The sequence below is a fragment of the Lepisma saccharinum genome, chromosome 16, assembly GCF_977018435.1.
Source record: "Lepisma saccharinum chromosome 16, izLepSacc3.1, whole genome shotgun sequence".
NCBI lineage: Eukaryota > Metazoa > Arthropoda > Insecta > Zygentoma > Lepismatidae > Lepisma > Lepisma saccharinum.
In genome coordinates, this window is record NC_139244.1 from 35,735,491 (window position 1) to 35,757,946 (window position 22,456).

The 22,456-nt window shown below is 36.5% G+C and overlaps 1 protein-coding gene across 1 annotated transcript in view; it reads left to right on the forward strand.

Annotated features, from left to right (window-relative positions):
* Window positions 1-22,456, forward strand: part of sav (scaffold protein salvador) — a 47,742-nt gene that overhangs the window by 23,449 nt on the left and 1,837 nt on the right. The window contains exons 6-10 of the mRNA XM_083137328.1: window positions 3,677-3,847; window positions 4,603-4,750; window positions 6,141-6,333; window positions 7,045-7,214; window positions 18,318-18,483. Coding sequence (XP_082993454.1) covers window positions 3,677-3,847; window positions 4,603-4,750; window positions 6,141-6,333; window positions 7,045-7,214; window positions 18,318-18,483 — 848 coding nt within the window. The remainder of the gene's footprint in view (window positions 1-3,676; window positions 3,848-4,602; window positions 4,751-6,140; window positions 6,334-7,044; window positions 7,215-18,317; window positions 18,484-22,456) is intronic.

Below are 22,456 nucleotides of genomic sequence, written 5' to 3' on the forward strand. Positions count from 1 at the left end.
TAGCTGCGAGAATGCCACCTCCATTGAACAAAGAATCTGTGAAAATAGCACAAGAGAAATATGCAGATTTATTGTCAATGTGTGAAGGTCCTTTTCCTGTTGTTCTAGACAGTGACTGCAAAAACTATTACGCAAATATTGTACTCTTGTTATGTAGTAATTTTGCATGTATAGCTTTTTAATTGTACTTGTAGCGAAGAGTTTTGTAATTTGTACATGTACTTAAAGCATGTAAATCTAAAGAACTTCAAAATAAAAATAACCATTCACTTTGAATAAAAAACGTCATGAACAATAAAATCATAAATATTATATAGTTTTGCTCACATTTTGACTAAAAAAGAAGATTTCTCAAATCATGAAGCTGTAACTTGATACTAATTTGCCTGGCGTATCTCAAAGATATTTCTGTGTGGGTAATTATTTTGATCTGACATACCGACATATGTCAAGAAATTATGAAATTTCAAGCACGTAATGGAACACATGTAACATTCAACCACACTATTTTACAGCAGAAACATAATACAATTTAATGACAAAACAAAATTTGTCATGGGGTAAATAGTTTTCTCACAAACATCTACAAAAGTGTGTGCGAAAACGTTTTTTGCTTCTCCTGAAAAGTTGGAAAAAATGAGATAGGTCGTTATGTCATTACCAAATTTATTTTTGTCATGCAGAAAATAATATCCCATTTCTGTTTAATAATCTTATGTATCGGAATCGGTTCCAAAAATTATCGGTGAGTACATCGGCATCGGTTAATTTTCAGCTTCGTCACATTCCTAGTAGATACCATTGTTTACATGCAGCGGTGCTCATAATGGCAGTTTCGAATTACATTTTACCTGGACTGTAGTTGCATAGAAATTAGTTTGATTTTTAATTGGGTATGCACATTTAAGGCTGCTTTAAGATACCTTGATCTGGATCATATCAATTATTTGGGAAAGTTTAGTTTTTTTATAAAATATTTCTTTCAAAAATCTGTAATGCGCATTTTAAAAATTATAATATTATTTTCCTGTAGTTTACGGTTATTACAAGCATAAGAAAACAGTTTATCGTTGTGACATTTCAGGAGAACACACGCTTCCTCCATCAGACATTTATTTTCATTTTGACTAAAGATACAGTTATAACAATGGTTAGCAATTTTTAAAACAAAAAGAATCCGTTATATAATGGATGTTGTCAATGTTAGATTGTTGTAATATATAATATTGTTATGGTGGACCTAATAACGTATTTGTACTTTAATTAACTTTTGTATTTATGATGTGTGTGACTTTGATGAAAGCAAATTATTTTATTGTTGATATTGCAAATGTCTTCTTCTTGGTTCGAAATTATAACTATTTTAATCCATAAGAGCTAAATATCAGTGAAAACTATTAAAAACTTAAGTCCTGTGTACATTTGAAATCATTCTCTATAAACATGTCAAGTTAAAGAAAAATACAACAGAAAGTTACAAGTTCATGATTGTGTCTTCATTGATTTGCTTTATTTTACTTCGCATCTTGTGTCACTTTTGGCTTATTTGCGAAGATGGAGATGAGTGATAATATGATGAAATTGATGAATAAACACTCAAAAACATTCATGCCCAGGTCGGTATTCGAACCCGGGACCCCTGGCATCGGAGCGCGATTTCCTAACCACTCCGCCATGGATGCCAGTAATTGTTATCTTGAAGATAGAGATTTAAACTTGGGATGGCCTTTTCGAAAAATTGTTTTTTGATTTTCGAAAATGAAAATTTTCGGATTTTTGAAAAAAAAAAATGTTTTTAGTTTATCGAAAAAATTTACTTTTTCGCACTCTTGTTTTTCGAAAAAAATAATTTCATATTTTAAAAAAAAATCGTATTTCAAAAAGCGAAAATTGTTTTGTGAAAAAACACAATTTTTTCATTTTTTGTTTTTCGAAAAAAAAATTGTACTACCACTTTTCATTTTCGAAAAAAATACTTTTAGATTTTAAATTTTTCGAAAAAAGAGGCCATTCCTGTTTTATGTATAAATTGCTTATTGAATCACAGAAATCTAATATTGCCATTGTATGCAATTTGGATAGTCTACATAACAGCTTTGTATCAAGAGAGGGTTGTGAATTGCATTCCGCTTGGCATGCTGAGGTAATAAATAGAGCCTCTGTGTGTGTGAAGTAGATATGTGAAGCTGAAAAACCGCTCATATATAAACATTTTTTTTTACGAATATTGATCTCCATATAGATAAAGGAATTTATTTTAATCACAAGGATTCAGAACTTCTTTTTTTAAATACTAACGTAATAAAAATGATGAAATTACTTTTCTAATGGTGTTCATTTCAGTCATAGACATAGGAAAGCAAAACCTTGTTACAACAAGTAGCTCAGGTTATTGTGTATTGAATACAATTATTATTTTTAAAGGCTTTCATTTTTGTTACAAATTGTTATGGTTTCTGTAAAAAGTCTAGTGTCAAGATGTTATTATTGAACTGACATCACAAGTTTGCTTGAATAACTTAGCTTAATAAATTAGCTTCTGTATGCATATGCTCGAAAATGTAGGATTGAATTATAATTTTATTATTTAAAAAAAAGAAAAGTGATTTATTCATATAATCGTATATGATACTGGTGAACTAGAGTGACTACTAACTTCAGAAGAAACACAATAAAACAAATTCAATAGCAGAAACGATGTCCAAAGTCGACAGGAGTTTGTTGACAGGGTCATGATGAAGAAGAAGAAGAATAGCTTGAATAAAGATCACTAATTTTGATAATATCGTTGCATGTAAAGCATGGTAACTACAACAATTCCTTGAACAACCCTCAAACAAATCGCATGTAGCACCACCGAAAAGAATAATTCAGATGAAATATCATGTTTGTATGATAGCAAACATCCAAGCGAATCATATTTGCTGTAAATAATTTAGAAATTTATTTTAATTTGTAAATCAGATTTTTTTGAAACATCAACTTTCAATATCTCGAAACCTGCAATTTGTCACTTACCATGTTTTACACTCGAGCCCTTCAATTGGGACTGACCATACAATTTAAAGTGGAATCCTTACCACTATGCGCATCCACCAGTGGTCCGAGGTTTGATACCCAGTGGAGGCATGTAGTGGTTCAGATCCCACTTTAAACTGTAGGTCCAGTCTCAATTAGCCATTTTGTGCATAAAGTGAACTAAAAAAAATCTAAACTCATGTTCCCTGGTGGATAAAAACCACACCCTCGTACTTGGAATATGATCAGGTGTGTGTCACCCACAGTAGAACATTCACTATATTCCCAAAGGATCTGTAACTAAGAAAATTATTAAGCAGAAAATTCAAAATCAAGGAAAAATGAATATCTGTAACTCTATTAGGATCAAGAATAAAAAAAATATTGTAGACTGGAAAATCTGGCAAATGTAAAGTCAGAATTTGACTGAATATAAATTTACACCATTCTAGTAATTGTACCCTGGAAAAATTTTGATATATCTTCAAATAAGGCATTTCTTTTTATTGATTGCAACATGTATGGCTAAAGTTAGTTTTTCAAGACTGCATTTTAATGGTATTCTGCATTATTTATTACAGATTGCCATATACTGTTGAAACAATATTGCATTTCATTTTCATGTATGGATACTGAAATAGTAAATATAATATTGCAGGCACCACAGATGAGTCCGGCAAGCTATGTAACAATTCCGGGAGGGTCAGACATGAGAGACCATGTTGAATGCCATCATGCTATCCATGAAGACATTGAATCTAGTGATGTAACTGCGTACCAAAATCATCAACTTCATGTTGATGATTATAGATTAAGTCCTTTTTTCCAGGTAAGAATGTGTTCATATATTTAGTAAGGCAGACAATATGGTATCTGTAGTTGAGTACATTAAGTTCTAAATTTAGACTTCACCATCAACAGTTCCAGTTTTGAGTCCTGGTGCTAATTGTTTTCTAAAAAGGTGCTGAGAGGTCCAGTTCAGATAGATGATTGCTCATGTGCACTCATGGGCAGATTAAGGGCACCCGGGACATCTGGCCAACCTCCCATCACGGAGTGGGTTCTACCATGCTAGGGGTCCTGTGTTCCAAGTCTTGCCTGAGCATAGGTTTCAATTTCATCATATCATCACTCATCTTCGTCATCGTGACCACCCAAAAGTGGCAGAAAAATGATGCTAAGGAACAAAAATAAAAAAAAACCTGGGACATCTGGAACAATTAACACAAGAGTAAAAGGTGATCATTTCTCCTCCTCTCATTTGATGCCTAGGGCCTCCCCGATGGCGCAGTGGTAGCGTTGTTGCCTTGTGATCAAGGGGTCCCAGGTTCGATACTCAGTGGAGGCACATGGCACAGTGGTTCGGGTCCCATTTGAAACTGTAGGTTCAGTCCCGATCAGCCTTTCTGTGTATAAAGGACTTAAAACGACAATTCAAATTCAAACACAACAATATTGAAGAGAGAACTTGTAACAACTCTGCTAAAAACAAGGTGTAATGGGAGTGGGAGAAAAGGAATGAGTATTTAGAGTAAGAAATCAATTACTCATAAATTACAACCTCTCTCATTTTAATTTTTGCAGGTTCCTGTTTCCGGTTATAGTCAGCAGGTAATCTCATTGCCGCCTCAGAATATTCATCTTGCGACTCACAGCCCACTGCATAGTTCCTCACACTCACCCCAAGAGCAGGCACCTTCCCAGGCACAGAACGTTCATTCCCCGGCACTGGGTAAGTATAAATATATGCTTTTGATATAAATGAGATGGTAACTTACTGAGATGTTGCAAGAAGCATCAAACATTCTTTTGCTTTTTTGCACATCAGTCTAATAGATTTGTTAATAATACAGAAATTGACAAACACATTGCTAAGAATGAATTGATGTAATAATTTAACAGATACAGATAGAATGCAGGAGTAAAGATTTACCAATAGCATTAAATGATTGTGCATAGCCATTTTTTTTACTCCATCATCCTTCATGAATGTGTATCATTAGGTAAATATCATCAGTAAATATGATTATTTTTTATGAAAAATACATACACAGTGTGTCCCATAATTTTCCAGACTGATGTCATAGTGCATTTACATATTGCATGATTTGGAAAAACACCCCTTCTCCAATTACCCTGATGTTTTCTCTCTCTTGTAAATTTGAACGTTGGGGAAGGATCCTCTTAAAAGTTACAGTAACACACGCAACACCACAGTAGTCAGGGATTCCAATTTCCTGAAAACTATCATCGCCTGTGACGAAATGTGATGTTTCCAATATGAGCCATTAACAAAGTGCCAGAGTTTGGTGTGGAAGAGCCGAGGGCATTCAGAACCCAAGAAAGTTATAGATACTTTTAAACAACATACCCGGGAATGTTTACATAATTTAGGCATCAAATGAAAGGAGGAGAAATGAAATAGTGGTTGAAAGGGACCCAGTTTGAAACTGTTGCAAACATTCAGAGCTTCGACCGAGCATCTTAACACTGTTCCCGTCAAAGACTTCCAGAAGTGTTTTGACAAGCTGTAGGAGCATTATATTCAGTGTATTGAAGCACAAGGAATGTATTTTGATTAATATACACACAAGAATGTCATTGCATGTGCAGTTCCAATATTCTTGTCCTATTCCAGAAAATTATGGGATACACTGTGTATTTAGAAAAGTATTTTAATGAAAGAAACAATATGTTTTAATTGTACTTTTATATTTGTGAAAATAACAAGAAGTTAACAGAAAGAGGGGGTGAACCCCGTATAACGTGACAGGTGCAAAATAGCCTAAGTGCTGGCTGATGCACCCAAAATTTTAAATGCAGTTTTTCCCAGTGTGAAATTTTAATTGCTACTAAAGGACATTGTTCATAAACGTAGCTTAACATTTCAAATGTTGAGAGGAACCTGGGCAGGAACAGAAGTTCTTCTTCTCATAGAAGTTGTTTGTAACTTCGGTATAATGCTTGCTTTAATATCAGATGTTTAAAATTTAATTTATTACAAGGTGATACCATCATGTAACTTCGAGTGCATTGCGTACCATTTTAGAAATTAGCGTAGATATTAGGTATTCAATAAACTTAATTGCATTTTTTAAGCAGTCTAATGTATTTTGCAACAGGTGGTCGATTGCAGCAACCGGAGGAACTGCCTCTACCCCCTGGCTGGTCTGTAGACTACACGCTCCGAGGTAGGAAGTATTACATCGACCACAACACAAAGACAACGCACTGGAGCCATCCGCTAGAGAAGGAGGGGCTTCCCACTGGGTGGGAAAGGATAGAGTCACCAGAATATGGTATTTACTATGTGAAGTAAGTATCAGCTTCGTGATGTTTTGTGCTTTGTCACCACCAATGTACTCTTTTCCACAATTAAGTGAGACACCCCATGAGAGTTGGCAGTTTGAATTCGGATGTGTTTAGTTTTTGTTTAGGGTTGGGTTGGTACCACTTTGAACCAATGCCGATTTCCACTGATACCGATGCTTGAATTGTAATAATTAAAAGTTGTTAAAAATGTTGATGAATACTAATAAGTGAGTATATCATTCCAATTACAAGCATCAATTTAAAATATTATAAAACTACATCAGAATATAAAAATATGTGTTATGGGATCACAAAATACAGTTTATTCAATTGGTACACAGAATCAATGGGAACTTCAAATTTTGTGTAACTTCCGGGATAATTAGACTCCGCAAAATTGTCACATCATTTTTTTCTGACTCCACGAATGATCAAAACACCGGAAAAGTATTGGCTGATATTGGTAAATAAAATCCAAACTATACTTTCTGATGCCGATGCATCAGCCCAAGTTTTTTTTCCCTGAGGGAGTGAGGTAGCTTTGGATTAAAAGTGATTCATATTTGGATCCATCTTTATTAACTAAAGTTAATTGATATTGTACAGTATTGGATTACCAATGTTCTATATTTGTGATTGAAATTATTGAATCAAAAGAAAACTTTCAGAAGGCACTTAACTTTTATTAGTAATATTTTATGTATTTTATTACAGCCACATAACAAGGCAAGCACAGTATGAACATCCATGTGCTCCGCACTACATTTACCAGCCTGATGTAAAGTTCCAACTGGAGAACGCACCTCGTATTTCGCCACCACCCAGGCACACCCATTTTCATCCACACAGTGTATTAGTTCCTGCAAATCCTTATTTAAATGAAGGTAAGCTTTGCATGTAAGTGAGACTCAATAACATTACTTACCAATATAAGTATGTGTGTGAGTGTTTGTGTGAAGGAGAGGATGTTTTCCAACATGAGAAAATAAGAGTGTAGTGAATTTATTGCCTGGTAGTGCAGTAAAAATTGTCTGGATTGGTGAATACAAAAATTTTACCATTACCAATAAAGCACTAATATGAATTTCACCAGTAAATGATTAAGACTGGGCTGAACCTTCATTCTATGTCGGGGCAGCTGTTTTTGAATTTTCATCTCCTTGTTATATTGTGTTATAGTTGTGATGTGTATGTGTGTGTCTTGTGTAGTAGTTGTGCTGTCTAATGTGTTTGTGTTCATCTTGTGTAGTAATTGTGCTGTCTAATGTGTTTGTGATTGTCTTGTGTAGTAGTTCCTCCATTCATATTGGGGGTTAGGCGTAGAGCTGACAACTCTGCACTGTAAAAAAAAATGTCAAGAAACAGCAATATAAGGCCATGGATGTTCCCAAGGTAAAATATTCCGGAGGTAAAATAGTCCCCCGTTCGGATCTCCGGGTGGGGACTACTTTGGGAGGTCTCTGGACTAAGGATAAGATCTACATTAGGAATAAGGATATTAAATTAGGCACCTGGAATGTTCTGAGCCTTTACCAGCCTGGGGCATTTCAGTGTACAGTTAATGAGATAGTTAAGTATAAATTAGATGTAGTAGCTGTCCAGGAAGTTAGGTGGCCAGGAGAAGGGAATTGTAAAACTAAAAATTATACTTTTTTCTATGGTGGTACTGAAAATCATAATTTTGGAACAGGCTTTTTCATAAATAATAGAATTATCTCGGCTCTTAAAACAGTAGAATTTATTAATGATAGGATATCATATGCAGTTTTACAGGGTAGGTGGTGTAAAATTATTTTAATAAACATACATGCACCAACGGAAGATAAAGATGATAATACTAAAGATGATTTTTATACAGAGTTAGAACAGGTCTTTGATAAATTTTCTCAGTATGATATGAAAATTCTGTTAGGTGACTGTAATGCACAGATTGGCAAAGAAGAGACATTTAAACCCACGATTGGTAAAGAAAGTCTTCATGAATTAAGTAATGATAATGGTATAAGATTGATTACTTTTGCAACCTCAAAGAATTTAATTGTGAAAAGTACCACTTTTAAACATAAAGATATCCATAAATATACCTGGTCTTCTCCAGATGGTAAAACTCATAATCAGATAGATCATATTCTCATTGATAAGATAAGGCATACTAGTATAATTGACGTTCGTACACATAGAGGTGCTGACTGTGCCAGTGACCATTATTTAGTAATTGCTAAATTAAGACAAAGACTCTCAGTGATAAATCATAAGCAACAAAATCTAAAAGTTCTAAAATTTGATACAGGAAAGTTTCCTGATGAAAGAATTAAGAAAGATTACCAAATTAAACTGTCAAATAGATTTGATGTTTTGCAGGATTTAAATGATGATGAAAATATAAATGAAACAGACGTAAATAAGAATTGGGAGCACGTACGTAATGCAATACAATCAGCAGCTTAAGAAAGTATAGGATACCATAAACCGAGAAAAAGTAAGCTATGGTTTGATAATGAATGTCATAATCTAATAGAAATAAGAAATCAGGCTAGACTTAGGTGGTTAAATAACTCTGATGATACATATCTAAACAATTATATTAGAATAAAGCGAGAAGTTAACCGCACATTTAGAAGTAAAAAGAGAGATTACTTGAAAAGCAAAATTAATGAAATTGAAACAAACAGCAAAAATAAAAATATCAGAGATTTATATAAAGGTGTAAATGAGTTTAGAAAGGGGTGGCAACCTAAAGTAAACTTGATAAAAGATAAAGACGGTGATTTTCTAGCTGACCCAAGCGATATTTTAAATAGATGGAAGCACTACTTTAATGACCTTTTAAATGTCCATGTAGGAGATAAATCAGACGTAAATGAAGTCCACACAGCAGAACCTTTAGTTCCAGAACCTAACTTGACTGAAGTTAAAGATGCTGTGAAAAGGCTAAAGAATAACAAAGCACCTCGCATTGATTTAATACCAGCTGAGTTAATTAAATATGGTGGAAATTCATTAATATGTCAAATTCATAAATTAATTTGTTTAATATGGAATAAAGAAGAAATCCCTCAACAGTGGAAAGAATCCATAATTGTTCCTGTGTTTAAAAAAGGTGATAAAATGAACTGCAATAATTACCGTGGAATTTCTCTACTCTCAACAACATATAAAATATTATCTAACATTCTTTTCACAAGACTAACCCCATATGCTAATGAAATTATAGGTGATTAACAATGTGGATTTAAACGTAACAGATCAACTACAGATCAAATTTTTCACATCAGACAGACACTTGAAAAAAAGTGGGAATATAATCAAAATGTCCATCAGCTATTCATTGATTTAAAAAAAGCATATAATTCGGTCAAAAGAGATAAATTATATAATATATTAGTAGAGTTTGGAATACCTAAGAAGCTTGTTAGTATGATAAAAATATGCACCAGTGAAACAGAAAGTAAAATTCGTGTGGGTATTAATATGTCTGACAAATTTACAATTCATGATGGGTTAAAACAAGGAGATGCATTATCTCCATTGCTCTTTAATTTTGCCTTAGAATATGCTGTTAGGAAGGTAAAAGAAACTAAAGAAGGACTAAAATTAAATGGTGTGACTCAGTTGTTAGCATATGCAGATGATGTAGACTTACTGGGGGATGATGTGAATACAATTAAGAATAATGCTAAAATATTTTTCAAAACTGCTAAAGAGATAGGTTTGGAAGTTAACAAAGAGAAAACTAAATATATGCTTACAGGCCGAAACCAAGTGTTAGGTAATAATCAAAAACTAATTATTGATAACAGTTGATAATTATTGAGCCAGTTTCCAAATTCAAATACTTAGGAGTAATATTAACAAATGAAAATTATATTAAAGAGGAAATAAAAAGTAGGCTTAATTCAGTAAATGATTGTTACTTCTCTCTTCATAAACTTTTGTCTTCTCGTTTAATATCTAAGAAACTAACTAACTAACTCCCTAGCCTTCTTAAACCCGAAGGTTCATGGCTGCAGCAACACAGGCCTTCCATCTTTCCCTATCTTGAGCAAGTTCTATATACTCTTTTCCATCCCTACCGATTTCCCTTAGGTCCATCTCAACGTTGTCCCTCCATCTTCGTCTTGGCCTTCCTACAGGTCTCTTACCATCAGGTTTCCCAACAAGAATCCTGTAAACTCCTCTTTCCTCTCCCATTCGTGCCACATGGCCTGCCCACCTAAGTCTTCTTGATTTAATTATTCTAATAATATTTGGACATGAATACAAATTATGTAGTTCTAAATTATGTAACCTTCTCCACTCACCTGTCTTCTCATCCCTTTTAGGTCCAAAGATTTTCCTAAGGATCTTATTTTCAAATACTCTCAATTTATGTTCCTCTTTCAATGTAAGGGACTAAGTTTCACATCCATATAATACTACAGGCAAAATTACTGTTTTGTATATTTTAACTTTTACTTTCTTAGATATTAAACGAGAAGACAAAAGTTTATGAAGAGAGAAGTAACATGCATTTCCTGAATTAAGCCTACTTTTTATTTCCTCTTTAATATAATTTTCATTTGTTAATATTACTTCTAAGTATTTGAATTTGGAAACTGGTTCAAACGAGTTGTTATCAATAATTAGATTTTGATTATTACCTAACACTTGGTTTCGGCCTGTAAACATATATTTAGTTTTCTCTTTGTTAACTTCCAAACCTATCTCTTTAGCAGTTTTGAAAAATATTTTAGCATTATTCTTAATTGTATTCACATCATCCCCCAGTAAGTCTACATCATCTGCATATGCTAACAACTGAGTCACACCATTTAATTTTAGTCCTTTGTTAGTTTCTTTTACCTTCCTAACAGCATATTCTAAGGCAAAATTAAAGAGCAATGGAGATAATGCATCTCCTTGTTTTAACCCATCATGAATTGTAAATTTGTCAGACATATTAATACCCACACGAATTTTACTTTCTGTTTCACTGGTGCATATTTTTATCATACTAACAAGCTTCTTAGGTATTCCAAACTCTACTAATATATTATATAATTTATCTCTTTTGACTGAATCATATGCTTTTTTGAAATCAATGAATAGCTGATGGACATTTTGATTATATTCCCACTTTTTTTCAAGTGTCTATCTGATGTGAAAAATTTGATCTGTAGTTGATCTGTTACGTTTAAATCCACATTGATAATCACCTATAATTTCATTAGCATATGGGGTTAGTCTTGTTAAAAAGAATGTTAGCAGAGGCGAAGATATAGTACAAGCAATACAAGCACTGCTTGCATAATTCGAATATCATTTAATGTACTTAATGTTCTAACCGTATTTAGTTTCCATTGCACTCGATTTCGCGAAAAAATGCGGCCGCAGACTCCCCCAGCAGCTCTGTAGCAAGCACCAGCCTCAATGCTTGCAGCCGTTCTGCGGGAAAATAAGGCCTCCGAAGGAGTCACATGGCGAAGCGTGAAACTCTGGTGGAACCCGTCCACAAAGCTTCTACAAAAAGCTGTGCTTTCCGAGCTTGTGTGATTCCCGAAAATAGCGAGTTCAACCGAAAGCAGAAGGATTCATCTATGGGTACGTTGCCAGCAAAAACTAGTAACGAATATTTGTCTTCATGAACACGTAAACAAGATCGCAAATATAATAATAATTGTTAGTCATAAAATAACTAAAAGAAGTTATTATCACTGTTCTAAATTCCATATATATCATATTATATTACAAATTATTTTAGATTTCGCGAAATGTAAAACGCGTAAAAAAAGTTGACATTGGGAGTTGGGGCAGTGGAATTTCTGCACCCCCGTGAAGAGTTTTCTCAGGGAGGGAGGGAATATTGGACGGACCTTGGAAAGCGCGTGGGATAGTGTGAGTGTTTGTTGCTTCGTGTTTTGTGCTGTGAATTTATCGGAATGAACGCGTATTTAGGAACGGTTGATGTGAAGTGCGGGTGTATTATTGAGCAATTGAAAATTGCTTCGTTTAGCTCGAGAGAGATAAGTGTTAAAATGAAAATCGTGGAAGGGGGTCGACCAACACCAAGAGTTTGAAATTTATTGTGGTGAGTACATCGTCTATGCATGTGTTTCTTTGCTTTGAAATGAATTTTTTATTGTTTGTGTTTAAGTTACTCCAATGCGGTTTTTAGGGTGCCCAAAAATACTAAATTACATCATGCAGCGTAAAATAAACAAATGATTCCCATTTTTTTTTATCTAAATCGGTTTGGTCACCGTTTGACCATATTAAATAATAATGAACAAATAAAGGTACTAATAAGTAAGTAAGAAATTCCGTCTCCCTTTAGTGGTATGCGGAAAGTTCGCATATGCAAAACGTTTAATATCATATGAATAACGTTACCTGGATTTTTTTTAAAAAGTAAATGTGACGTTTGCGGATCATATGGTTTATTTTTAGTACAGTCACTTTATTACGATATTTTGACAAATCCAGCGACTGGGTAAATGAGGCTATAAACCTTGAATCTTTCCCCTCGGCATGTCGTTGTACTACATGTTTTGTTGTACTGAAACATTGCTTGCCTCCTTCGTAAGACTACGCTTCGCTACTGAATGTTAGATAATATTTTATATGTTGTTGAGAGTAGAGAAATTCCACGGTAATTATTGCAGTTCATTTTATCACCTTTTTTAAACACAGGAACAATTATGGATTCTTTCCACTGTTGAGGGATTTCTTCTTTATTCCATATTAAACAAATTAATTTATGAATTTGACATATTAATGAATTTCCACCATATTTAATTAACTCAGCTGGTATTAAATCAATGCCAGGTGCTTTGTTATTCTTTAGCCTTTTAATAGCATCTTTAACTTCAGTCAAGTTAGGTTCTGCCCCTCTAACAATAAAATATTTGCATGCGATATCTTCGAAATAACGACCCTAAAATATCTAAGAAACTAAAAGTTAAAATATACAAAACAGTAATTTTGCCTGTAGTATTATATGGATGTGAAACTTGGTCCCTTACATTGAAAGAGGAACATAAATTGAGAGTATTTGAAAATAAGATCCTTAGAAAAATCTTTGGACCTAAAAGGGATGAGGAGACAGGTGAGTGGAGAAGGTTACATAATTTAGAACTACATAATTTGTATTCATGTCCAGATATTATTAGAATAATTAAATCAAGAAGTACAGTCAACTCTCGATTCAACGACCTTTCACAGTTCCCAGGAAAAGGGTCGTTATTGGAATTTGCCCCAATTTTCTGCTTAACCGAAGCTCAAACGGACGGACACAAAGATGCCTAGGAGATGGTAACACCATTTATCCTGGTAGTTATACAACCTGTTATGCACAGGACGCGTGTAGTGAGAAGGAAAATAGAACATGAAAACGTTTTCACAAAAAATAATTTAAAATAATGTTACTTTCTTTCAATTGTGCACAGTCGTTGCTTTCCAGGAAATTCTTACAATTATAGTTCATGAGAAACCCGTTTGCACGGAGACCCATGGAAAGGAAAACAATCTCTCCCTTATTGCAAGCGAAACTCGAAGAATCTTGACACCAGTCACACTGGCGCCAGCAGAAGTCAGGAGATAATAGGGCAGAATGAATGTTGGATTTTATACGGGTCTACTGGAGCATTGTCTGTTACAAGATTAACTGGTAAGATTAGATCTCTCGGGAGAAAGAAACAACACAACCTTTGTAGGCACAAAAAAAAAATGTGGGGCTGTAATTTTCGTTCTGGTTCGGCTGTGTAAAATACATCGCAAAAAAAAAAGCCACGTTTTCTTTGCTTCAACCAACTTCATTCACCCTCCCCCCTTACCCATTCAAGGGAGCAGTCCAAACTTCTTCCTTTACTTGTGAAAAAGGAAACGTGCAACTTGCGATCTGTTTTCACCCAATGCGTATTCTAGGATACGTCATTAAACAGCATCCCAGTCGAAAGTCATTTAGGTTTGTAATTGAATTTCACTTTAAACTGTATATTTAGTCCCGATGAGCCCATCAGCATAAAAGGAACTGAAAACAAGCTTTATGAAACTGTGCATTTTTACATATCAAAATGGTAGATCGTTATTTACTCTCAGGTTAATAGATGATTTAATGTTGGATTTAGGAGTATTCTCGATGTGTCAAACACCCACTCCTCCCAAAGTTTTCCCCTTGAATAATGTCTTTTTAATCGATCTCGGCGACCATTCCTATAGAGCACTTTTTTTTTTCTTCATGAATGGTTCTGAAGAAAAGCTGATGCGAATTAAATTTACAGTTTTGTTTATCAGAAGGAGCAGAACATGAAGTTATTTTAACTCTTGTTTTCCTTTCTGGAGATGAATTTCGTTATCAAAACAGCTTTGCGAGATTCAAAACAATAACTTTTTCCCTTTGCGCTGGATGAGTCATCGCTGTTATCGGCAAGCAAGAGCTTTGCAGATGCTAGACTAAACACTGGCGCAACCTGCATTGTAAAAACAAGGAGACCGGCTGGAAGTTCGAGCAACAGGTGGCGGAAGAGAAAAATCCCAGCATTTTAAAGAAACTGTCGAAGACGGAACTTTTAACAGCAGTGTAAAGAAGAAAGAAATGACCCTTGCTTTACGTTTTACCATGCAACAGACAATAACACGGGTAATATTTCCTATGCAGACAACAGCATAAAAAAAATACCTGAATTCTGCAATTATCAACATTGCGGTGCACATCAGTGGCGGATAAGAAGCTGGGAAAGGGGGGGGGGTCATTTTTTTTTACTGTTTTGTTAGTTTTCAAGAATATATCCAGAACTGGTTTTCCCCATTTTAGACATCAAAGGAAAGGAAGAGGGGTGGGTCCACTTCCACCCTCGCCTGTAATCAGCCCGTGTACACACACGAGCAAGAAAATCGCCCCCCCCCCTTTTGCTGACAGGAAAAAAGGGAGAAGTCAGTCAGCCAACGGAACACTTTTTTGGCAGATATTACGACACAATTAGGAAAACGTATGAAGTGGGAAAAGGGAGTTATGATGCACGTAAGATCGAAGTAACCTGGATGACAACGCATTAAGCGGGTTGACGATCTTTAGTTCGCCTATGTGGCTTTGATTATCTCTAACAGTTTCGCTTTTTTATGAAGTGTTGCAGGGAACAAAGAACACGTTTTGAATGAAAGCGGTTACTGGAAGTTGTCGGCTACAAGGCCGAGAGTTGCTCACTCACGGGAACCTATTGAAATCTAGGTCAGAGCTGGACAGATGGGCCAGACTTCCAGGCGACACGCATCTGTATTTTGGAACATTCCTGCGATCTTATCTCTCAAGGTGGTGTATTTATCCATGAAAGAGCTTGACTTGCCATACACATTGGCAAAGACTGCAAGTCCAGCAGTCATTTCGGGCTGCTTCTTCCCCCCCTCCTCACCCTCGAGTTTTCAGCAGCTCTTAGGACAAGGAAACAAGTCAAGGTTGATTTAAAATAACATCCAAGCACATTCGATCTTCTCTTCTCACGTATCCAAGAGAAAGCGTGACAAAACAAGCCTGGCATGTTGGGTAGCGGCCGTCGGGTGCGGGGTAACATTGGTGCGCTTGAGGAAGGGGAGGGCAGAGGTCAAGTGCTATTGGATATCACTCAAGCATGGTGTGGTGGTGTCTTATTTTTAGTTCAGACCCAATTGTGAGCGGTAGAGCGCTCGTGAAGGGAATGAGTGGGGAAAAAACAACGCATTTTTCGGCCGATATCCTTCAATTTTTCAACTTTTTTTCCAAATTTTTCACGGTTCCCGGGAAAAGGGTCGTTACTTCGAGGGGGTCGTTATACCCGGGGTCGTAGAATCGAGAGTTGACTGTATATAGAACTTGCTCAAGATAGGGAAAGATGGAAGGCCTGTGTTGCTGCTGTTTTGTTAGTTTTCAAGAATATATCCAGAACTGGTTTTCCCCATTTTAGACATCAAAGGAAAGGAAGAGGGGTGGGTCCACTTCCACCCTCGCCTGTAATCAGCCCGTGTACACACACGAGCAAGAAAATCGCCCCCCCCCCCCTTTTGCTGACAGGAAAAAAGGGAGAAGTCAGTCAGCCAACGGAACACTTTTTTGGCAGATATTACGACACAATTAGGAAAACGTATGAAGTGGGAAACGGGAGTTATGATGCACGTAAGATCGAAGTAACCTGGATGACAACGCATTAAGCGGGTTGACGATCTTTAGTTCGCCTATGTGGCTTTGATTATCTCTAACAGTTTCGCTTTTTTATGAAGTGTTGCAGGGAACAAAGAACACGTTTTGAATGAAAGCGGTTACTGGAAGTTGTCGGCTACAAGGCCGAGAGTTGCTCACTCACGGGAACCTATTGAAATCTAGGTCAGAGCTGGACAGATGGGCCAGACTTCCAGGCGACACGCATCTGTATTTTGGAACATTCCTGCGACCTTATCTCTCAAGGTGGTGTATTTATCCATGAAAGAGCTTGACTTGCCATACACATTGGCAAAGACTGCAAGTCCAGCAGTCATTTCGGGCTGCTTCTTCCCCCCCTCCTCACCCTCGAGTTTTCAGCACCTCTTAGGACAAGGAAACAAGTCAAGGTTGATTTAAAATAACATCCAAGCACATTCGATCTTCTCTTCTCACGTATCCAAGAGAAAGCGTGACAAAACAAGCCTGGCATGTTGGGTAGCGGCCGTCGGGTGCGGGGTAACATTGGTGCGCTTGAGGAAGGGGAGGGCAGAGGTCAAGTGCTATTGGATATCACTCAAGCATGGTGTGGTGGTGTCTTATTTTTAGTTCAGACCCAATTGTGAGCGGTAGAGCGCTCGTGAAGGGAATGAGTGGGGAAAAAACAACGCATTTTTCGGCCGATATCCTTCAATTTTTCAACTTTTTTTCCAAATTTTTCACGGTTCCCGGGAAAAGGGTCGTTACTTCGAGGGGGTCGTTATACCCGGGGTCGTAGAATCGAGAGTTGACTGTATATAGAACTTGCTCAAGATAGGGAAAGATGGAAGGCCTGTGTTGCTGCAGCCATGAACCTTCGGGTTTAAGAAGGCTAGGGAGTTAGTTAGTTAGTTAATTTCGAAAAACTTACGAAATTCCAAAATCTGAAAAATTACATATCCTTAGAATTCCTTCTAGGCCATTCTCATGAATCTTCTTGTGGTTTGCTTTCACACAAAAATATTCATATATATAGGCAACAGTGAAAGCAAACCACAAGAAGATTCACGTGAATGGCCTAGAAGGAATTCTAAGGATATTTAATTTTTCAGATTTTGGAATTTCATAGTGGTTTTTGAAAATTTCGAAAACAGGTGCCCTGATATCGGCCGAAGGTCCAGCGGAGTCTTTAAGTGTGCAGAACTTATATAGTATGGTGATACCACTAGAAGTCCAATGTTAAATTTACCAACATTGATAAAAAAACAAGGGTTGATTGAAAATAAAATTACAGATATTCCATACTCCATGTATGTGACTTGATGACTTAAAAAAATAAACTAAATGTTAAGACACTAGTAAAAAAAAGCACATGAATTTTGAGTTTGATAACAGTGTTGTGGAATAATACTATGGAATATTTGTAGAAATAGTGGATTGATAAAATTATCAGCAATTTGGTTATTGATCTGAATATTACTGACCCCTTCCTTAATATGTACTATCCATGTATCACATTTGAATGCCAGGTTAACTTAAATAGAAGAATATGATGATTAGAGTAAATCAAATTCTTGAACTAGAAATACCCTTCAAAAACAAAGCAATCGTTGCTTTTCCCCCAGTAATGCAAATCTTCTGAGTTCTATAAGCTGGTCAGTACATCATAAGTAAACTATAGACTGCACATGTTACAAAACCTACCTGCATAAGTTGAGTTCTATCCCTTTTTTATTATGGATTGTTTCAAAAACATTCCAACCTCATGAATTGTTTGATCTATTCATTTTTGTTTTGCCTCTAAACCCAGTTCCTCACTATGCCATGATAATTGTGTAGAATAAATAGTTGCTTTTTGTTTCAGAAATACCACATTGGTTGGTGGTATATTCTCAAGCTTCCCAGGAATTGGACCACAAGCTCCGCTGGGAAATGTTCCGCCTACCTGAACTTGATTGCTTTGATGCTATGTTGAAGAGACTGTACAAACAAGAGTTGGAGGAGATCGTTATGCGATATGAAGCATACAGGTACAGCATAAATTTTGAAATTATTCTAGAAAGCCAACACAACTGCCATTTGTGAATGGTGGCAATGAGTCACTGAAACTGATAGACGAATAATTGTTTTATATGCAAGTTACAGGGAATTATTGCAAGTTTGTTTAAAAAGTGAATTTTTACCAAGTTTGTGATATGAATTTACTTGCTAGGGGACACAACAAGTTTTCAAAATAACAGTAATTGATTCACCCTATTCATTTTCATGTGATAATACAATTTATTTATTTTTTGTAATTTATCCTCTACTTTGAAACCATTAGCCTGTTACAAACCAAGACTCATTGACATGTTTCTGGATGCGTATAAAAAATATGGACAAATCCATTTTTTTTATATACAAAAGTGATTTGTCTTATCACAGAATGTTTACAGGACCATTTTACTATTTAAAGTTTTTCCTCTCTCTCAGTTCAAAATGTCACAAATTGTCTATCTCATGGCTTTTAGTGAAGTGATGTTTAATTTTTATCGACCCATTAATTCTGCGCTACTTTGCTCAGTGATGCAAAAATTTCCAAGAGTAGGTGAAATATACATGTTGTTTCATGTAGCTGTCAAAATTATTCCATGTAACATGTAAGTCAGTTTTCTTTTGGATAAAAATTTGGGAAAGGTGCACATTGTACATGTGTAAATATGGTAAAAAAATAAAAAAGGTGAAGTGCTCCCTCTGTGCTTAGCACCACACCATGAAGCCATATAGGGGGGGGGGGTGGCTCCACACTTTCTTGATCTGGTAGTGAGTGTGGGTGATGTGATCAGCATCATGCCCCTGACCGCCTTGACCCCCCAGGTACCCATGGGTGGGCCATGGAGCCGCTTCCGTTAGAAAAGTTCCCAGATTAGAACCGGCCGAGGATCAAAATCGGGACCTTTAGCATGTGTAAATATGGCCCATTTTATTTTTTAAGCCTAAAACCCTAAAATGCTGGATTTTTACTTTATTGGCTCAATTGTGTTGACATTCATGAAAAAGGCCACTATTCACATTTTATGCCAAATTCATGTTATTTCGCAATTTCAAATGAATGAAAAATCAGGGTAGCGACAGACCTGGAAAACCGGGAAAAGTCATGGAATTTGAGGTGTCAAAAAAAGTCAGGGAAATGTCAGGGAACTTTGTCTTCATTGATTTTTTTGTTTTTTTTATTTATTTATTTAAAGATATCGTTATGGAACTCTGCACGGGAACAGGAAATCTCGTTCGTACGTTTCGGCCTCAACTTTTAGGCCCCTTTTATGCGCAATACAACCATGGTGCCAGAAACCAGTGATGGCAGGAGGAGAGGGAGAGGGAGGGAGAGACAAAGGTTTACCTTTCTTTTTCTCTCTCACACCAACCACCCTTCCCCCACCTCTCTCTCTCCCTCCCCCTTTCCCTCTCTTTCGAGAGAGAGAGAGAGAGAGAGAGAGAGAGAGAGAAAGAAAGAAAGATGAAACAGAGAAGAGTAGCTCTCTATCTCTCTCTCTCTCTCTCTCTCTCTCTCTCTCTCTCTCTCTCAGAGAGAGAGAGATGGGAGGGGAGAAGAAAGAAGGAAAGAGAGAAAGAAATAAAGAAGGATCTCTCTCTCTCTCTCTCTCTCTCTCTCTTAGGGGGTGAGGCAGAGAGAGAGAGAGAGAGAAGGGGGGATAGAGAGAGAGGGGGAGATCTCTTTTTCTTTCCCTTTCTTTTCTCTTCTCTCTCTTTCTTTCTTCCTTCCATCTACGGGGGAAGGGGGTGCACCACCACCCCCTAAGGGCACCAGGGGTGTTAGAGAGAGAGAGAGAAGGAAGAGAAAGAAAGAGGGGAAAAAGAAGATACACACACACCCTCACCCACCCACACACACACAGAGAGAGAGAGAGAGAGAGAGAGAAAGGGAGGGAGAGAAATACAGAGAGAAGAAAGGGAGAGAGAGAGAGAAAAGAAAGGAACTTGGGAGGCAGGGGGGGGGGGGCGCCCACCCAGCCAGAGAGAGAGAGAGAGAGGGGAAGAGAAAGAAAGACCCGAAAGATAGATAGAGCGAGAGAGAGAGAGAGAGAGAGGAGGAGAAAGAAAGACCCGAGAGATAGATAGAGAGAGTCCACCTGCCCTTGGGGTGGAGTACATTCTCTCCCTCCCTCGGAGAGAGAGAGAGAGAGCTTCTTGGCGAGAATTTTAAATTCGAACACTCTTTGGAGGAAAATTGTTATAACTCTGGCACTATGGGAGCAATCTACTTCGGATAAGTTTTGTTTTTCAGCTAAAACATTAGAGCATGCAACCGTGTATAATTCAGAATGCCGAACCAAAGAAGTGGGGTTTGGGGGATGCGACCCCCGAATTTCGATGGAAAAAACATAAAAATCTGGAGTTTGCTCCCCTCTTCTCCCACTATTTTGGGGAGAAGGTGTGAACTTTAGTATTCTTTTCAAAGAATGGACATTTCTCAAGAGAATGAAACATGTTTCATATTCTTGGGTGCCACATGTTAAATAATAAGCCAAAATGTGTGTATTGAATACTATCACGAAAAAGTGAAACACAAATCTGCGTTGGTGAACGTTATAAAAATTGGCAAGTGTATGCTCCCAACCTCAAATTTACTGCAACACTAGTATTGCAATGAAATTAATGCCACTCTCTGTCCTGTCTGTTTAAACTAATGAGAGATGGTCATTAATCTCTCACTGAGTGAAGTTAATGTCTAATATTATGAAATAAAATACTAATAATAAATACGTAAATATTTTAATATCATATTTACTCGAATCATTCAATCATAAAAGCAAATCACTTTCTTCAAGAATTGGCTTTTCTCTGCCAGCCCTGCTAAATTTTCACTTTCCATCTACTGATATATACAAACGCCAAAACCGTGAAAAATGTTAATTGCTGCAAAGTTATGTTTAGGAATGTGCAGTGATGTCTGGACACATTTTTTGCCCGTTCGAAATATCGAAATAATGCGAATTGTTGGCATTTTTAGTATTTTTTTTAAAGAATTGTCCTAAAACAACGAAAAATTCCATGAAATCCAACATTCTTGTCTTTTCTAGGCCATGTTTGTGTACATAGAACATGCAAGTTTTTCAACATTTTACTCAAGAGTAAACTATAGAACTCTACCTACATGGAATAATTTCGACAGCCACATTAAATCATGTATTTCCCACAATTTTTTCAACTTCTATGAAAACCATTTGCATCGCAGAGCAAAGTGGCAGGGTTATAACAGGAGATCGAGTATGTATCTACTGTCACACAGGAGCCACATCTTCGTATTTGTCGCACGAGATATACTTTGAATTACCAAGCTAAGTGCCCACCATCAGCATTGTCAAGTGAGTAATAATGGTCGTTATAGCGTCTGACTACTATGCGAGAGACCCAGGGTCGACCCCCTGCGAGGGAGAACCGGGATGTTTTCCATCTATTGAAACTGCTCCGGCACCCACCCAGCATCATGTGAAGCTGGTACCTTGAGGAAACTTTGAGGGATAAAGGTAGCCAGGAGTGTGGTGCTGATCACATCACCCCTACCTTCAGCCTAACTCCACACCCCTACTATACACCTTCATGGAAATGTGCAGGGGAGTACTTTACTTTTACTTCCTCAAAAATCTGTTCCAACATATCAAACAGTCAGGAAAATACATAGACCATGTGACCTACAATTTAAAACAATAGTTTAAGATCACAATGGAGTATTACGTTTCGGTATATTTGGCACATAAATGTTATAAAACAAAAACACGAATGTTGGGAAACGTAACACGTAAGAAGTCAAAAAAAGATAATGCCAATTTTTGGTGCCATACTATATCTGTATCTGTCACGTGAGATTGAATTTTTTGGGTGCGTCACCACTTATGGTCATTATACACCCTTCAGTATATACGGGGAAAATTCAAATATCTAAAATCCTTACCTTAAAATTTAAAAAGGGGTATGGAAAATAACTTTACCAAAATAACTTTC